This window comes from Triticum aestivum, chromosome 2B, assembly GCF_018294505.1.
Source record: "Triticum aestivum cultivar Chinese Spring chromosome 2B, IWGSC CS RefSeq v2.1, whole genome shotgun sequence".
Lineage (NCBI taxonomy): Eukaryota > Viridiplantae > Streptophyta > Magnoliopsida > Poales > Poaceae > Triticum > Triticum aestivum.
The window spans coordinates 782,570,552-782,587,044 of NC_057798.1; the positions used below are offsets into that span (position 1 = coordinate 782,570,552).

Sequence of the window (16,493 nt, forward strand, 5' to 3'; positions counted from 1 at the left end):
AGTTATCAGCTAGAAGTTACCAGGTCTATGTTTTTCAACACGTTTTTTCTCCGGGTCAAAAAAGTTACTGTGATGTTGGTACATGAGTTATCAGCTCCGTTGTGCGTATATTACCAAGCTATTTATACAAAAATTATCGGGCTAGGTTTAAAAGTTATATTATTTTAAAGTTAAAAGTTACCGCGGTGTTCGTACATGAGTTATCAACTGTGTTGTCCTATGTTATCATGCTACTTACAGACAAGTTATTCGGGTATGTTTTTCAGCAACATTTTTCCCGTTTAAAAAGTAATAATGTGTGTAGTATGTGAGTTATCAGCTTTACTCTGTGTATATTATCATGCTAATTACACACAAGTTATCAGGGTATGTTTTCCAAAACTTTAATCCCGTTCGAAACGTTACAGTGGTGTTTGTGTGTGAGTTATCAGCTATTATGTCTATATTACCATGATATTTACATAAAAATTACTGGGTATGTTTCAACAATTTTCATCTAGAGGGGAAAAGTTATCGCGGTATTTGCACGTGAGTTATCAGGTCTGATATGTGTATATTATCATGTTATTTACATCAAAATTATCGGGGTATATTTTTAAACAACTTTTATCACGAGGATGAAAAGTTACCGTAATGTTTGTACTTGAGTTATCAGCTCTGATGTGTGCATATTATCATGGTATTTATAATGAAGTTAACGCGGTGTTTGTATGTGAGTTATCAACATTATCCTGACCATTTTTCACGGGGCGGCTCACAAGCAAGCATGCTTGGCACGTAACAAGCCCGGCCCGACACAAGACTAAACGGGTTGTGCCTGGCCTGTTGAACGCCGTGCGCCGTGCTCTTCCTTTGAGGTGAGGCCCAGCGTCTGTAGATAAGATCATGAAGGTAAAAAAATGTCATATGTTACTGTATAGTGCAATGACAAGGCCACGGGCTAATTACCATGCTAAAAGTTTAGGTGATACCTAACAGATGGTAGGTATGCATCAAGTTGCGTTGGCTTAGTTGGTTGTTGGCTTTCCTAGCATCGTAGGCGACGTGGGTTCGAATCCCATCCTAGAATTTTTTTTCTTCCGCCTAAACAACAGTAGCTCAATTTGTGGGCGGGTCCACCTTGATTGACGTTTAGTTGGGCGGGAGAGAAAATCGGATCTTAATTGCAGTATGACGTGCAGTTGGGCGGGAGAGAAAATCAGATCTTAATTTCTGACGGCGCGCGAACGCGCATGTTGCAAACCACCAGCCGACTGGTGGTTAGATTTCTCGAAAATAAAAAAGACAAAGGGGGTGTTTGGTTCAGGGACTTTTTAGTCCCAGAGACTAGAAAAAGTCCCTAAAAAGTCCCTAGGAACCAAACAGGAGGGATTTTTTCTACAGGGACTAGAAAAGACTCTACTAGAGAGTCTTTTTTGATTAGTCCCTGGGACTAGAAAAAGTCCTAAGACTTCTAAACCAAACACCCCCAAAGTACTCTGCCTCTCATTTAACTTCCTCGCATCAACCGAGTAGAAAACGCACACGCAAAACAAAGCCCAAGCATACGCATGGACAACGGGCCAAACAAAAAAACAAACGACGTACGCGGCACACATGAGCGGAAACGAAAACACGGCGACACGGGACGCAGCCAGCGACGCAAATGAAGCCTCGCACTCATAAATAATCAGGTATAGATCGAACGGTTCTAGGCTTAGATATGAGATAATATATTTACATCTAGATGTGAAATAGCAGAATTGTACTTAAATAGATTGAACAGTTTTTATATTTCTCAGCCCACGACCATGAAATACTAAGAAACAACCAATTTATACATGTCATCGTTCGACCAACAATTCAATATTTTTTAATACTCCCTCCGTTCCCAATTACTTGTCACATGTATGAATGTATCTAGATGTATTTTAGTTCTAGATACATCTATTTCAGCGACGAGTAATTTAGGATGGAGGAAGTACTTCATATGAACCCCGGGCTTTATCACTCGACATATGCATTTTTTGATGAATTTAACCGATAAGCATACACTGTATTATGCCGGTAAAAACACATACACATTAGAAATCTGCAAGAAAATGTAAGGATGGTCCGGACAGATACAGGGGGTTTGAGGGTCAGGTTGGATTGAAAACTTTAAATTATGTTGCCCTCTGAGGTAGCGTTAGTGTTAGTTTTGCCTCGTGGTCCCTTCGAAAAAAAAATTGTTTTTCTTGCTGGTGGTTTGGTCGATTTAACTCTGCTGTGGACCTTTTTGTTCGCGTAAAAAAAAGCCTCTTTTTGTCACGCCGGTGACCGGACACGCATCCGCCGGACGCTATCGATCGTGTCGTCTAGCATCACATGCAATGTTAGGCGCGTTGCTGCTGTTGGAGTTCCCTCATCCATTCGATAAAATATGTCCCATCATTTCTATATATGATTCATAGCCTGTACCTTGCTTCCTCCGTTTCAAAATATAATACTTTCTCTATTTCCATGCTTTAACTTTGATCATGAATTTAACCAACAAGATCTATTGCGCCGGGAGCAAGAGTTATACCAGTGAATTCATATTCAAAGAAAGTTTTTAATTATGTAATTTTTTCTCCCGTCGCAGTTGGTCTCGTTAGTTAAATTTATGGTCAATGTTGGACCTCAAGAAGCGCGGGCGCACTATATTTTAGAATGGAGGGAGTATATGATTAGATGAAATTTTTATCCGCAAAGAGAAAAAAAGAGTTCTCCCAACCACCTACATCCTGACCCATCTCCTCTATAATTGACGCGACAGTGCTATCGCTCATTATCAAGGGAAGGATCCTCGCACTGGGTGATATATACTCCTCCACATTATAGCACAGGCCACAGTGCATCAGCACCATTTGAAGCAGAGACAATGAAGTTGCAAACGCAACTACTACTCTTGGCTTTCATCACCGCAGGGCTGATCATGAGCCGCGGCGTCCTCGCCGGCGGCACCCACACGATGCCGGTGCGCGCGCTACGCCGCGTCGAGGACGAGGACGTGGGATTTCTGGAGCGTGAGGAGGCGGCGTACCCACGGAGGAGGGTGCTTTACGGCGACCAGTACATCAGCTACAAAGGGGTGCAGGCGAGCAGGCCGGCGTGCTCCGGCTCCTCTGGCCGGGGGCAGCCCTACACCGGTAGCGGCTGCCGCGGGCGTTAATTATCTAGAAGGTACTACGATTCCTATTTGCTTCCCTGGCCAAGAAGCTGCGTGGAGATTATGAAATGTGGTTACCGTATAAGCTCAAGTGGTTATACATGTATTTGTGTTGTTCTTGATTGTAATTTTTCTTTTGGCTGGTGTTTTCTTGTGCTAAGGCTAGTGCTATGCTGTCTATTTAGGCTTGTTGGTGTTTATGTGGTTTGTATTATGATCCTTATACTAAATTAAGGAGATGTATTACCATGAAAAAAGAGAGAAGAAATGCTTGCCATGTGAATAATAATGTGTTTGGGTGAATTTAAGCAAGAAAAATGTTTTTCTTTTTTGTTATTGGTTTCGGGAGCTAGGCCTCCATGGCTCATCCAAGAAGCTAATTTAGGAATCTCTTGCATCCACCTCGCGTAATCAACAATTAATTGATCTCTTGAATCTCCTCTTCCCTTGCACGGTTGTACCTCCTTGGAATTGTGCTGCTTTTCTCATCTCTCCTGCAGCTTGTGCTGCTTGCCTCGTCTGGGTCGTCTCTGCTAGAGCTTCCATATCCACCCGTCCATGCCGATGTGGCACGTTGCAGAGCACGAAGTAGTTTTCATAGGAATACTTCTATACAAGGCTCGGCAGGGACCATGATCGGCACCTCTGTAGTCTTTACACAGTCAACTCATCGTAGTACACCTCATTCCTCATACGATCTTACAACCTCTTTGTATACACAGATCCTAGTTCTCGTACAAGACTGGAGCAATCAATCCAGATAGAGTATTTAATCAAAAACTACCACATTTCATAGAAACGTGTCAAAAAACTATCACTTAACGATTTTGTGCGGAAAACTACCACTTTTTTTCTAATCCGTGGCAAAAAACTACCAAGTCGTAAAATCGCTCGCTTCGCCCGCACTAAGCACGAATCTGACAGGTTGGGCCCACGAACCAGGTGCCACCGTGGACAACCGTCACCAGCCGCGCGTTAACTGCCGTTAACGGCGCGCTAGCCTCGCCCGCGTCAGAGTCAGATTTCGCGCTGGAGTTCACGCCGAGCACATCCAATTTCGCCGTCCTCACCTGTTCCTCCCTCCCTCGTCTGCATCCGCTCCCTCCTCTCGTCTTTCTTCCCCCTCGGCTCATCTGGGTCGGCCGCCTCGGTGTCGAACAGGGCGCCGCCGCCGCGGGGGGGGGGGGGGGGGGGGGTCTGTTGCTGCCGCTGTCGGTGCTCTGGCGCCGGTCAGCCTTCCTCGGGATGCGCCCGCCATTGGAGGTGTCGAGGAGGTGGAAGTCGAGGCGGCCCCAGCCGTCCTCATCGAAGACATCCCAGCCGAAGCGCTCGGCCATCTCCTGGAGGGGCCCGTCGCCGTCGACATTGTCGTAGACGTAGTCAAACTTGGATTCGCCGCGGAGGAAGCGGTGCGTGTGCTCCCACTCGACGAAGTCGACGTAGACGGGGTCGTCGAGCACCTCGCGCGCCAGGCGCACCCAGACCAGCGTGTCCCAGTGGCCGAGCTCCGCGACCACCCAGCGCAGGTAGGACGGCGGCAGCGTGCCCATCATTTGGCCCTTGTGCTTGCCGAAGTCGATCACGTGGTCCCTCGCGGGCCGCGAGGACGCCCCCGACGCGCTATCCCGAGCGGGCAGAGGAGAGGAATCCTGGCTGGTCTGGGCAGTGTGGCCGTGGAGCGGCGACGGGGAAGGGGGAAGGGAGGCGCCGCTCGGGTTTGGGGTCTCGGCGGCGGCGCCGGGGAGGAAAGGCAGGCCCTTGCGGCGGCGAGCGGGAGCATGGCGTGCTGGCGGCGGCTGGAGAGCGGGGAAGGTTCTGACCGCAAACGCCCCGTTAACGGCCGTTAACCCGCGGCGGGCGACGGCTGGCCATGGTGGCACCTGGTTCATGGGCTCAACCGGTCAAATTCGTGCTTAGCGTGGGCGAATCGAACGATTTCGCGATTTGATAGTTTTTTGCCACGGTTTAGGAAAAAAGTGGTAGTTTTTCGCACAAAATTGTAAAGTGGTAGTTTTTTGACACGTTTCCATAAAATGTGGTAGTTTTTGGTTAAATACTCATCCAGATAAGCATAAAGTAGGGTATTTCCTTCGTACGAGGGCCTAAATCTAGGTAAGTCTATGCTTGTGTGTACATCCGGATCATCAACGCGTGCGCTACCTGAAATGAGTATTGTCAGGAAAATACCAAGACACATATTCCCTCCGTTCCAAAATAGATGACTCAACTTTGCACTAACTTTAATATAAAGTTGGGTCATCTATTTTGGAACGGAGGGAGTAGATATTAGGTAGAAACTAGAAACTTTGTTTTTTTTTGATAAAAAATTGTATGACCATTTGCAACATATCTGTGGACACATGTAGCTTTCTCATCTCCGAATAGGTCTCAAATGGTCATTTTGTTTTAAAAACAAGTTACATGATTTAATTTCTAGCTAAAACATATGTCTTCACCTATTTTTCAACTTTTTGAAACTCAAAATACACTTTTTGTTAAGTTTTGATACAATGATTGGCATGTATCGATGATAATTCAAAATATCTATGGCTTGTCCCTTGTCAGTTGTCACCCTTCCAATCCCCTCCTCCCTCAACCAAGGACGAAGGACGAAGAACACGACATCAATCCGGGGAGAAGCATCACCGCCATTGGAGGAACTTTCACCAGAGTACACCATGTATTAGGTAAGCACTCTACGACACATAGGAAAGGGCTATACTCCCTCCATTTTATATACAAGGCCACTATCAAAATTACAATTTGTATCTATACAAGGCCACTAACACTAATCGAGACAAAAGTGATGATGTTTGCCTCGTACTAGCAAAGGGAACATTAACTATCTCTTGCATGCATGTGGGTGTGAGAAAGTTGGCTTGCATGCGCCTCATTAATCAACCAAAAGGAGTGAGAGCATTGGCTTGTTGTGGGTGGAACAAAAAAAAAGTATTAATTAACACAACAAACAAGAAGACAAGCTAGCTTGGAATATTGGCTTAAATATACATTTACTTTTGCCTTGGTACCTGTAATATGGGTTTGTGACCTTGTATACAAAAATGGAAGGAGTACGTGCTGAAGATCAACACCATGTTTGACTCCAATCCGTGTACGCCCTTACTTATTGCCATATAGAGTTTTCCATAACTAGAGCTGCATAAGAAGCGTCATAGAGGAGGATCTGCTCCTTTTCACTTAGACCGGCCTACACCACGATAGAAGATTTCCAACACTCCTGTCGAAATCAACACCACCATCATCCTATTTCGTCGAGTTGCCCTGACTTGGCGGGTACCCCTCGGCATTGTAATCAACTATTTTCTTCATATATAAGAAGAAACAATGTAGGATCTAGGGCTTCCATCTTGGCGGCCTAAACCTAGCTATATCATGGGTCCCCTTTTTCCGTGTTGTAAATCTACTAGTATCCTACGTGACATCCCCTTGAATACAAATTTCTCGTACTACCTCTAGTACTGTTTTTTTTAGAACGAAGGCTCGCGAAGAGCCCGGTTTTGAATTAACAAAACCATCAACCGGCCAGGAATTACACCAGACAACCCAACTTACAACGGTCAGAACGATACAACGGGGAACACTGGAAAGACTATTCACTACAACCTCCACAAGCCACAAAAGATTATAGCTAGAAAAGGCCGAGCACTCCACACTAGGATCATATGTAGCAGGAACGGAGCAGCGCATCAGGACATAGCCGACCTTCGAGGATGGACCGTGCACCAGGAACACTTACAGAAGAAAGGAGCCAACATCTTCCTTCTCAATCACCGAAGAGGGACCCTTCCCCCTCGCCATGGCTCATTGGCGCCGCACCGTCGGGATTTCGAGAAGCTCACCCTAGAGCTGGAAGAGTGTCACCCTCGCATCGCAAGGTGGACATGGGATGACCACATCGATTTGGGATATACCTCGCCGGCTGCTCCGCCACAGACCAAGCCCAACTAGTTGGAGACAAGCTTTAGGAATCGGATGACGCAGAGGAGGTAGCGCAATCACTCACCTGCATAACCTCCCGACCGATCCCCACACCCTTGACGGCGCCTCCTGCAAGGTCACGACGCGCAAGGCGCCGCCGCTGCCAAATCCGCCGGGGATAAAGGTTTTCACCTGGGCAGGGGGGTCGGGGTGGAGAGCAGGGGACCTCGGCTGCACCCCCATGGAGGAAAGCAGTGCCCTTGGGCGTTGTCGCCGCCGGGCCGGCCGGACCGGCCAAGGTTTCCCCCGGTTCCCTGGCTGACCACCAACATGCACCAACGCCGGAGCCAGACGAAGCTAGCCCAACACAGAGGCGAGATAGAAGCAGCAGGGGATTGGGATTTCACACCTCCAGATCTGACGGAGCAGAACACGCCGTGGCCGAATTCCACCAGCCACCCGCCGCCCGCACGGCCGGGCGCGCTGGCCAGCACCCCCTGCGAACGCCGCCCACCGCCCGACGACGTCGCCTCTCCGGCAAGGGCCGCCGCCCAAGGAACCACATGCCTCCAAGAGGGGGGAGCGCCGAGATCCCCGCCGCCACCTTCACCGGCGTCCGCGCGGGCTTCCCAGCGGCCGTGTCTAGTAGCGGCGAGGGGAAGGAAGGGGGTGGAGGGGGGTGGCGGCGGCGGCGGAACCCTAGTCGCCCCCGAGTCGCCCCAAGGGGACGACGCGAGGGCCGGGGGGACGCTCTTGTAATCTGCTCCTCCTACCTCTAGTACTGTTGTTAGGACTTGACGTAAAATCCCTTACGCATGTTCCTTTCAGTGCTCGAGAGAAGAATGGAAGCTAATCGAAGCAAAGTCTCTGACTTAGAAATAACTTGAAGCAAAACACACGCGGAATGAAATGAAATACCGCAAAAGAACCAAAGCTACACTATTTCCTAAAATTTTCTCCTATTTTATCCTTGCAAAGTAGCTAACATGCCCAGGTATCTACTCATGAACCAGATGTAAAATTATTAGGCTCACCAACCATCCAAGTAGTGCATTCTAGCCTACTCAGGAAAGGTTCCATGCTTGTTTCCAGCCCTCATTGGGAAAAGTTCAAGGGCGCGTCTACCTCTCGCTTATTATGAGATGAACAATTCCCTTGCCTCGACAATCGTCTATAGCGAGCAGGCCCAATCATTGTCATGTTAGTTCGCTTTATTGGTACTCTGTTTGTAAGTTTTTTTTTCTATTTTTTGTTTAAATTTCAAAATATTCTCCTTACAAAAAGTATTTAACTTACTTTTTTTCAAAAACGTTTATCGCACATTAAAATATTTCTGAAATAAAAATTTGTTTCTCCATAATTTTTAAAAATGGTCATATCATTCAAAACAATTATTTTATCATTTTTATAAGTTTTTCATACATTCCCAAAAATGTTCTTGACATTTTAAAAAATTCTTTATATAATGTAAAATTTTCTTTACTTTTACTTTTGGAAAATCTTTCTTACGTTTCAAAAAATTATTATCAACATTTAAAAATGTTTGTGGCAAGTTAAAAAACTTTTGGACGTTTTAAAAAATGTTCATTATATTTATGAAAATTTTCAATAAGTTTGTAAACACTATTCACCGTGTAACTAAAAAATGGTCAGTGTTCATTTAAAAAATTATCAACAAGAATAAAAAAAACTTCAGTGTGTATCTGAAAAATGTTCAACTTGTATATAAAAAATGTTCAATGTGCATTTGAGAAATGTTTAACATGTATTCAGATAAAAATGTTCAACTTATATTTGCAAAATGTCCAATGTTTATATAAAAATTCAGTCTATAAGAATAAATATTAGCCTGTATTAAAATTAGTCAACATATATATCTAAAATAGATACATAAAAAAGAACCAAAAAAGGAAAAATGAAACCGGAAAAACTGGGGAAGAAACTAGCGACTATAAAGGGCCGGCTTATTAAGGCAGGACCCCGGCTTTGGGAACCTTTCATATCATGTTCTTCTATGTATTTGAGAAATGAGAACCTTGAAAGAGGTCCTGGACCGATTTTTATTGTTATTTCTTCACTTTTATGGTTTTTAATTTATAGTTTTTAACAATTTCAAAAAATATCCCTATTTTAGAGAATTATCCTTTTTAAAATTATTCATATATTTAACAAATGTTCAGAAATTTTATAAAGTGTTGTGAATTTATAAAGGGTTCAAAATTTTCAAAAATGTATGCAGGTTAATAATGTTCAAAAATAGTTTTTAAAATGCTCACAATTTAAATTAAGTTGAATTATCCTAATTAAATTACATTTTAGAAAAATCTAAAAATGTTTGGAATTTTCAAAGATGTCACGTCTTTTAAAAAGTACTCGATTGGAAAAATGACTTCTTTAAAATACATGTTTGGAATCTAAAATTGACCTCTTTAAAATTAAGTTGCATTATCCAAATTAAATCCTATTTTTGAAAAATCTATTTTTTTTGGAATTTTCAAAGATGTTCACGTCTTTTAAAAAGTGATTGAAAAAATGACTTCTTTAAAATAAATGTATTTCTTAGATATTTAGAAAACCAAAATTAGAAACCGAAAAATCAATAGGAGCGCTCGCTATAAAAAACGTTTTGCTACAGTCAGGGTCACTCTGTGGGATTGGGGGACGTTTGGTCGCGCAGAGTCGTACATAGCAGCTCCTGAACTAGTTCACCAGGCATCCAAAAGTGCATTCGAAGCCTACATCGGGAAAAATTGGATGCTTGCATGGTTTCCGGCCCTCACCGGAAAGAAATCCAATGCTTGAAGTACCAATGGTTCTAGACAGATTACCTGCTGTCTTTGGAACAGGCTTACAAAGTTTGAGCTAGGAACTCTGGCTTGCAGGGTATACAGTCGGTGACCATGCAGCTTCATAGAATTAAACAGTCGGAGGACCGACCGGCAGGAAAAACAAAGTGGATGGAATTCGTTCCCTAAAACTGTATTAAGAAGGAACAGTAACAGTGACATACACACATGCATTTCTAGTAAACTAGTAAGCATGCACGTGCAACGCACATATTATCGTGTGAATTATCAATAAAATGAACAAAAATATAAGCAAGACAATAGAGAATTAGAGATGTTTAACAATTATGGAAATAATCATAACTTGATGTAAAAATAAGATCATAACTTGCAAAAATTAAATGTATAGCAAAAATAACCTAAACTTGCCGAAATAATAAAGATGTACATAGCATCTTCTACTCTCTCAGTCCGAAAATAAACTTTGCACTACTGAAGTTCTTTAAGAACGTACATATGTACATAGTATCCTCCAAAAACTGAAGTTGCTTCTTTCTTTATGACAACGTTTGAGGTGTACAACACTGAACAAAAGAGACTATAGGAACATGTAGTGTCTTTAGCACAAAAGAAGTTGTACAAGTTATTCCAAGGATGTCAAGATGAAATGTTAGTAGATGCACCAGCTGACATCGGGAATCTTGCTAGGCCACTGTTTAGAGGTCCTAAACTGCAGTGTTGCATCTGAGTATGGACACTCTAGCTACAGTTACAATCCATTGGACAGATGAACTGTGAAATCTCAAACCATTTTTCAACTCTCACATGCTACACCTCTGAGAGTTTCCGGAAAAGTAGAAGTTCAAATATTAGCCGTGGTACAAATATTAAGAAACTTGATGTACTATCTTACATTTGTTTGCATAGAAACCAATAAACAAACATCACTCCAGTCCAGAGTAGCACGGCAAACAAAATAAAGACTATCTGTAGACAAGAACAAAAACTATGTTAATAAGCTACACAGTGCCACTTGAATGGGAGAATACATATTGCTAATACACTTTGTCACTCCTCTCATGGAGAATGAATGAATTGCAATTGGCAAAACTTTCTTCCAGGTGAATGAGTGCATCGAGGTAAAATTGCAGACATTATTATATCATTCATGGGGACAAAAATACTTTAAAGAAAGCAACAACTCCAAAGGATAATTTACGGCTTTCAGCTCAAGACGATTTGCCTCTATCACCGGCATTTGAAAGACCGATGAACTGAAGATCTAAGGTGCCACAGGCATAGAAGTTTCAAGTGATATTTCTATTTTTAGTAAACTGAAGAAATATAGTAATAAAAGGGAAGCTAATGCCATGTGTGCACAACCATCATATGAAAGACCAATGTATTACAGGAGGGTATATTTAGTTCATAGATAATCAGTGAACAAGAGGGCATAATTTCAGTTCATAGCCAGCCTACTATATAATTCATGCTAATTAAAAGACACTACTCTTAACCCGTCTTCAATAATTCTACAGCGAGAGCAAATTAGAACACAACCTTTAATTATAAATTCATTTTCTAAGAAGACATTTTCATCACCATGTCGTGTTTTACAAAGTTCCCCTGGCCAATGGTTAAAATGTAAGGAAAAATACATTTCAACAGTCATGCTCTCTGGAAACACAACTTTTTGGTACGGTGTGTAAGGTGGGTGATTTGGTAACCCCATTTATAGAAGTTTAATGGTGAATAAACATCAATGTGAGAGTGGGTCTTACCACACTTCCAAGGACTTTAAAGCCTCATCAGGAGCATTTCAAGCCAAATTCATGGTCAGGCTATAAAATCTCCAGAAAATAATACAGGTGAGGTTAATATTGCAAGGTAGCCTTATCAGAGAACCCTTGTTACAGCTTGAAGAGATAAATGCCTCAGCAATTATGAGAGTTTTGCTGACCTGCGAGTTTATCTGGCACCATGAGGGGGCATCAGGAGAGAGTGGCCGATTTTCGGTGAATTTATGCTATACTGTCATCATGGGAGAGAGGAGTTAATACATACTGAATGAATGTGGCAAAAAGCATTATAGATGCTCTTGCATTTAATTGGAACTACGAATAGCTAGAAACAAGTGGGGCCTGACCAAAAGCTGCAAGTAGAAACACATGATGTTAGATATGAGAATTGTTGTACAGAGATGAACCATAGCACAGTCTAATAGAAAAATACATGTTTGTGATAATTGGTCATGGTTAAGACAGTCGAGAGCTGCAACTTCCTTTTGTGATCAGGATATATGATGTTTCGTGTTGTATTCCGCTTTCTTCTCATCAAACGTTGGATTATGTGTCATATTTGCACTACAATCCATAGTTATGTTTCCTTAAATAGGGAACATTCTCTTGATTCAAACAGAGGCACATCAATTTTTTTCTTACTCATTTGCAGATATAAAGTACAAATGATAAACAATATATAGAAGGGCATAGAGATAGTGGTGAATATCATTTAGGCACGAAGTATAGTAATGTGAACCAGATCCTGACTATTATGTACAAAGCATCACCAAACAGTTTCATAAAAATAAAATAAAGATTTGAGTATTAACCGCTATATGACTTGGGAGAAATGTACGTGTATAATATAGTTTTAAATAATTTAGGGTGTTTGGCATCAACAAATATTGCAGTTGTAAACCATAGTATCATATATACTGTATGTTTTGAGTATTAAAAAAACAGGTTAGGACCTCTTTTTTCTAAACTGAGAACGCGTTTCTCCCTTCTCTTTCTCACCCCATCCACACTTCACTACTGCCTAGTCTTTTCTACTTGAGTGCTTCAGTTGCATCTTAGTTCTGAGCCGTGCGTACAAACTTTAAAGCATTTGCTAGACAAAGATACTTGTTCATCGTTCATCATTCAGGATACTGATGGGTAAAAGTGGACAGTGGTTGTGGAAGGTCCAGGTCCTTCAACATGGCATCAAGCATGGCTCTGATTGGGATTTCGACGATGCCCATGGTCTCATCCTATGAAGAATGCATGGTGTCATTGGGTAAGGCAAAGGAGGAAAATAACAACTGGTAGTTTCATATAAAAAGCACTCTACAATTAATCAATCTGGAAGAAGGGTGATTCTAACCTTCAGTGTCATTCTGGACTATTCTGGACTTCTGGTGACGATTTCCCCGCAATAAAGGTATTCTTTCACCGCTATAGTTCAGAACTATCAAACCTGGGTGGACAATAGATTATGGCAGATGGTGCAAAATTGGGTTGAATATGTCTTCTTGAAGAATAAATTAATCATAAATCATGGTGACAATGTCACCCCCCCTCTACATCCCTCTCAATAACAGCCAAAGCAACCACCAGAAGACAATTTGTTTTATTACTTTCACCCATCATTCTACCCCTCGATTCACTCTATTTTCACCCACTTTGTTACAACACATTGATTCTCCACTGTGGCCTGACAACTAACAAAGAGACATCATGTGCCATATATTAACATGAATATCAAATTTTAAAAAGCCATGTAGAATTCCAATTGCATATAACACTATTGCCAATTCATGCACGACAAATTTGATAATCACAATACCAGATATTCTACTATAAACAATTCACAAATACAATGTACAATATTGGAACTTCAGGTCTAAAAGAGAAATTGGATTACATGCATAAGACAATAAGTATCCTTGGTAGCCCCCATGTATCTGTTGGGTACTCATGCTTCAATTCAACATGACCAGTACTACATGGGTGGTCATTTTGAATTTTTGACCTAAACTGAGCATGGCCGAAAGGGCACTCTTTTGTAAACTATGTCAGCTCTCTTGGAAAAAGAAAACCACTACCAACAATTTTTTATCCTAGAATTTCAAAAAAATATCATAAAAAGCCCATTTCATTCTGGAAGGAGCTGAGTTTCATCAATGGTCATCATTCTTCTGAGGATTATGAGATACGCTAAACAACAATGCTTGCTTCATGGCTTGCAAGCACATAAAAAAGGGTAGTAACATTTGTATGTTTGTGAAAATCAAATCATATATTGCTGATTATAATGTGAAACAGCATGATCATCCATTTATAGCAAGTCCATTTCAATGCTTGCTTCATGAATTGCAGCTAGTGAAAATCATGTACGGTGTTTTGTGTCCTTAAATCAGTTTACAATTCTACCCGGCTAGTAAATGACATAGGTGGCAAAAAATTCAACTGTATTCAAATAATAAGGTTGGGCCAAAGTTTTGTATAAGAGGGTACTATTACTCATGAATAAGGCAGCCCATACAAAAATTGAAAACATAGAACAACCAAAATGAAACAACTAAAAGACACATAGTAAGTGTAACATACTAAAATTATAGTTGCAGAAGTAAATATGGTTTGTTTAAATACCAGCAGGTATGAACTTCTTGTGAGAAACATGTATCAAACTTCCACTCTGCTAACAAGGATAATCACGTCTCTGTCTACCCCGTTTCAGTAACTTGAAACAGGTTGATCATATTACGGTCTTGTATGTTCTCTTGGACAAACACCCATCATCTTTGTGTATGGAGGTCAATGCAAAATATTATCAGAATTATTGTTATATGTTGGCGAAAGATTTATAAATAGTGTTATTTGTTTGCGAAAGGAAATGAAAGCACTACTGCTGGTAATCTTACTGCCAATATTTAAGTGTACTTTCATGTCCCATATATATGATATCACATAGTTAATCATTGGTCAGGGAACAGAATAGTCCAGACTGGTTCGCTCTAAAGAACTGATGTTTGAAGAAGCAAAGTAGTTGTTTTAGCACTCACCAGAGCCTTTGGTGCATTGAAATTGAATGGTCGTACATCAGTACATGTTTGTACCATCCAAACTAAAGCTCCACGTTGTCTTTCACAACTGATGCGTCGCCACAAACCTGGTGATTCCTACAATTTTTTTCCATCCACTTCATGCCCCCTAAGAAGAAAATCAGTCAGATAAGTAGAGACCAAACCTGAATGGCTATGCCAGGTTGCTTCGTGGCTTCGTCCGCCATCACCAAGAGCTTTCAAAATCACATGAGGAATATATGTGTTAGTTATTGCTCACACTTCGCAAACCCAATATGGAATCACAATCACATGCATAACTCATCTGTATGCCATATAACAATCATATATCATTTTTGTATATGTATATGTGTGTGAAAAATAAGTACATCTAAGAAGACCTTTTATATGTACATCATTTTTTTATTTATAGGAAAATAATAAAGAACATTCAGCACCATACAATCAGAGCCGCCCTTGGGCCATGGCGGCGAGTGCGACGGCCTAGGAGCCAGCCCGATCAGGCGCGACCCTGTGCTTGCCTACTGCATATGTATTGCTAGAAAAAAAAATACTACTATTACGCAAAAAAACAGGCCCAGCCCATGAAAGGAGGCAAGTCACGTGCAAAAACGCATTCCTTTCCTTCGTTCTCTCACAGAAACACCCTGTCAATCATCTCAAAAAAAAACACCGTCAATCCAGTCTCTCCATCTTCTTCTTCCCCAATTGATTGTCCCCAGTTTCTAAGAGGCAACTCCAATTCCCCAAGCTAATCAATGATTCTTGGGTATGTTTTATCCTATAAACTACCCCAAAGCCCTTATGTGGGTGGAGGCGAGAACGGCAACCCGCAGTGTGACCATCTATCATCTAGGCCATGGCTAGGCTCAGAGGGCAGGCCATGTAGAGATGGAGTCCGGGCACTGTTCAAGCGAAGCGCTCAGGCCATCGTTGATTCATGTAAACTTTTTCATCTCAATTGTTTGAACATCGTCTATTTGTTTCTGGTATGCTATGATTACTTGATGTTACATTGGCTTGATTATCTCTTTTACAACATTACAATCAGGTAGGTTCTGCTGTTTATGGCACTGCTTGCATTTGGATTATTGGATAGCTGGAGTGTGGGCTTTCTTCTAATTTACTCCAAGGACATGATTCTAGAATTCAGGTGTTCTCTCCCCTGTATTGAACAATGTTGCCAGAAGAAACAACATTTATCTGGTTGTGTGAAAATAAAAAGAGGAAACTTGCAGATCAATTTGTTGAATTCAGAAAGGTGCTATGCATAGATTCGTTTTGTGAAATGTCACTGGCGAGGAGGTGTTGGATGTTCATAGTATTGAAGAATAACGACCTCATGAAAACTTAATTGTCAAAAATTGTGTCAATGAGAGTTCTACAAATTTGCTAGAGAAATTTACACTTGCCTTCTCGTGGTAGACGATGCATAGTATAGTACCTTCTGGTGCGACGAACGGCGGCTCCGCGGCTCCGGCTCTCCCGTGGCGAAGGGCGGCGACCTGGGGCGCCTCTCCCACGGCGCGCGACGGGCTGCGACTTGCCGGCAACTCCCGCAGCAAAGGGCAGCGGCACCGGTTCTCCCACGGCAAAGGGCGGCGACCTACGACGGCTCTCCCCCGGCGTGCGACGGGCGGCGGCTCCGGCTCTCCCCCGGCGAAGGGCAGCGACCTGCGGCGGGGCTCTCCTGACGCGCGACGGGCGGCGGCTCCGGTGGGGCGGCTCCCGGGGCGACGGGCGCGGCGAC

The 16,493-nt window shown here is 42.4% G+C and overlaps 1 protein-coding gene and 1 pseudogene across 1 annotated transcript; one reads left to right on the top strand and one right to left on the bottom strand.

Moving 5' to 3' along the window:
- The first annotated feature begins 2,745 nt into the window (after positions 1–2,745).
- On the top strand, positions 2,746–3,472 carry LOC123042709 (uncharacterized). The gene has a single exon (XM_044465106.1). It carries the CDS (start codon positions 2,882–2,884, stop codon positions 3,170–3,172), a length of 291 nt encoding a protein of 96 aa, XP_044321041.1. The 5' UTR covers positions 2,746–2,881; the 3' UTR covers positions 3,173–3,472.
- A 602-nt stretch (positions 3,473–4,074) lies between these two features.
- LOC123039648 (uncharacterized) lies at positions 4,075–4,949 on the bottom strand (annotated as a pseudogene).
- Between the last annotated feature and the right edge of the window lie 11,544 nt (positions 4,950–16,493).

Excerpts from the sequence above, each read along its gene's own strand:
- LOC123042709 (XM_044465106.1), top strand. The coding sequence starts at position 2,882 with ATGAAGTTGCAAACGCAACTACTACTCTTGGCTTTCATCACCGCAGGG.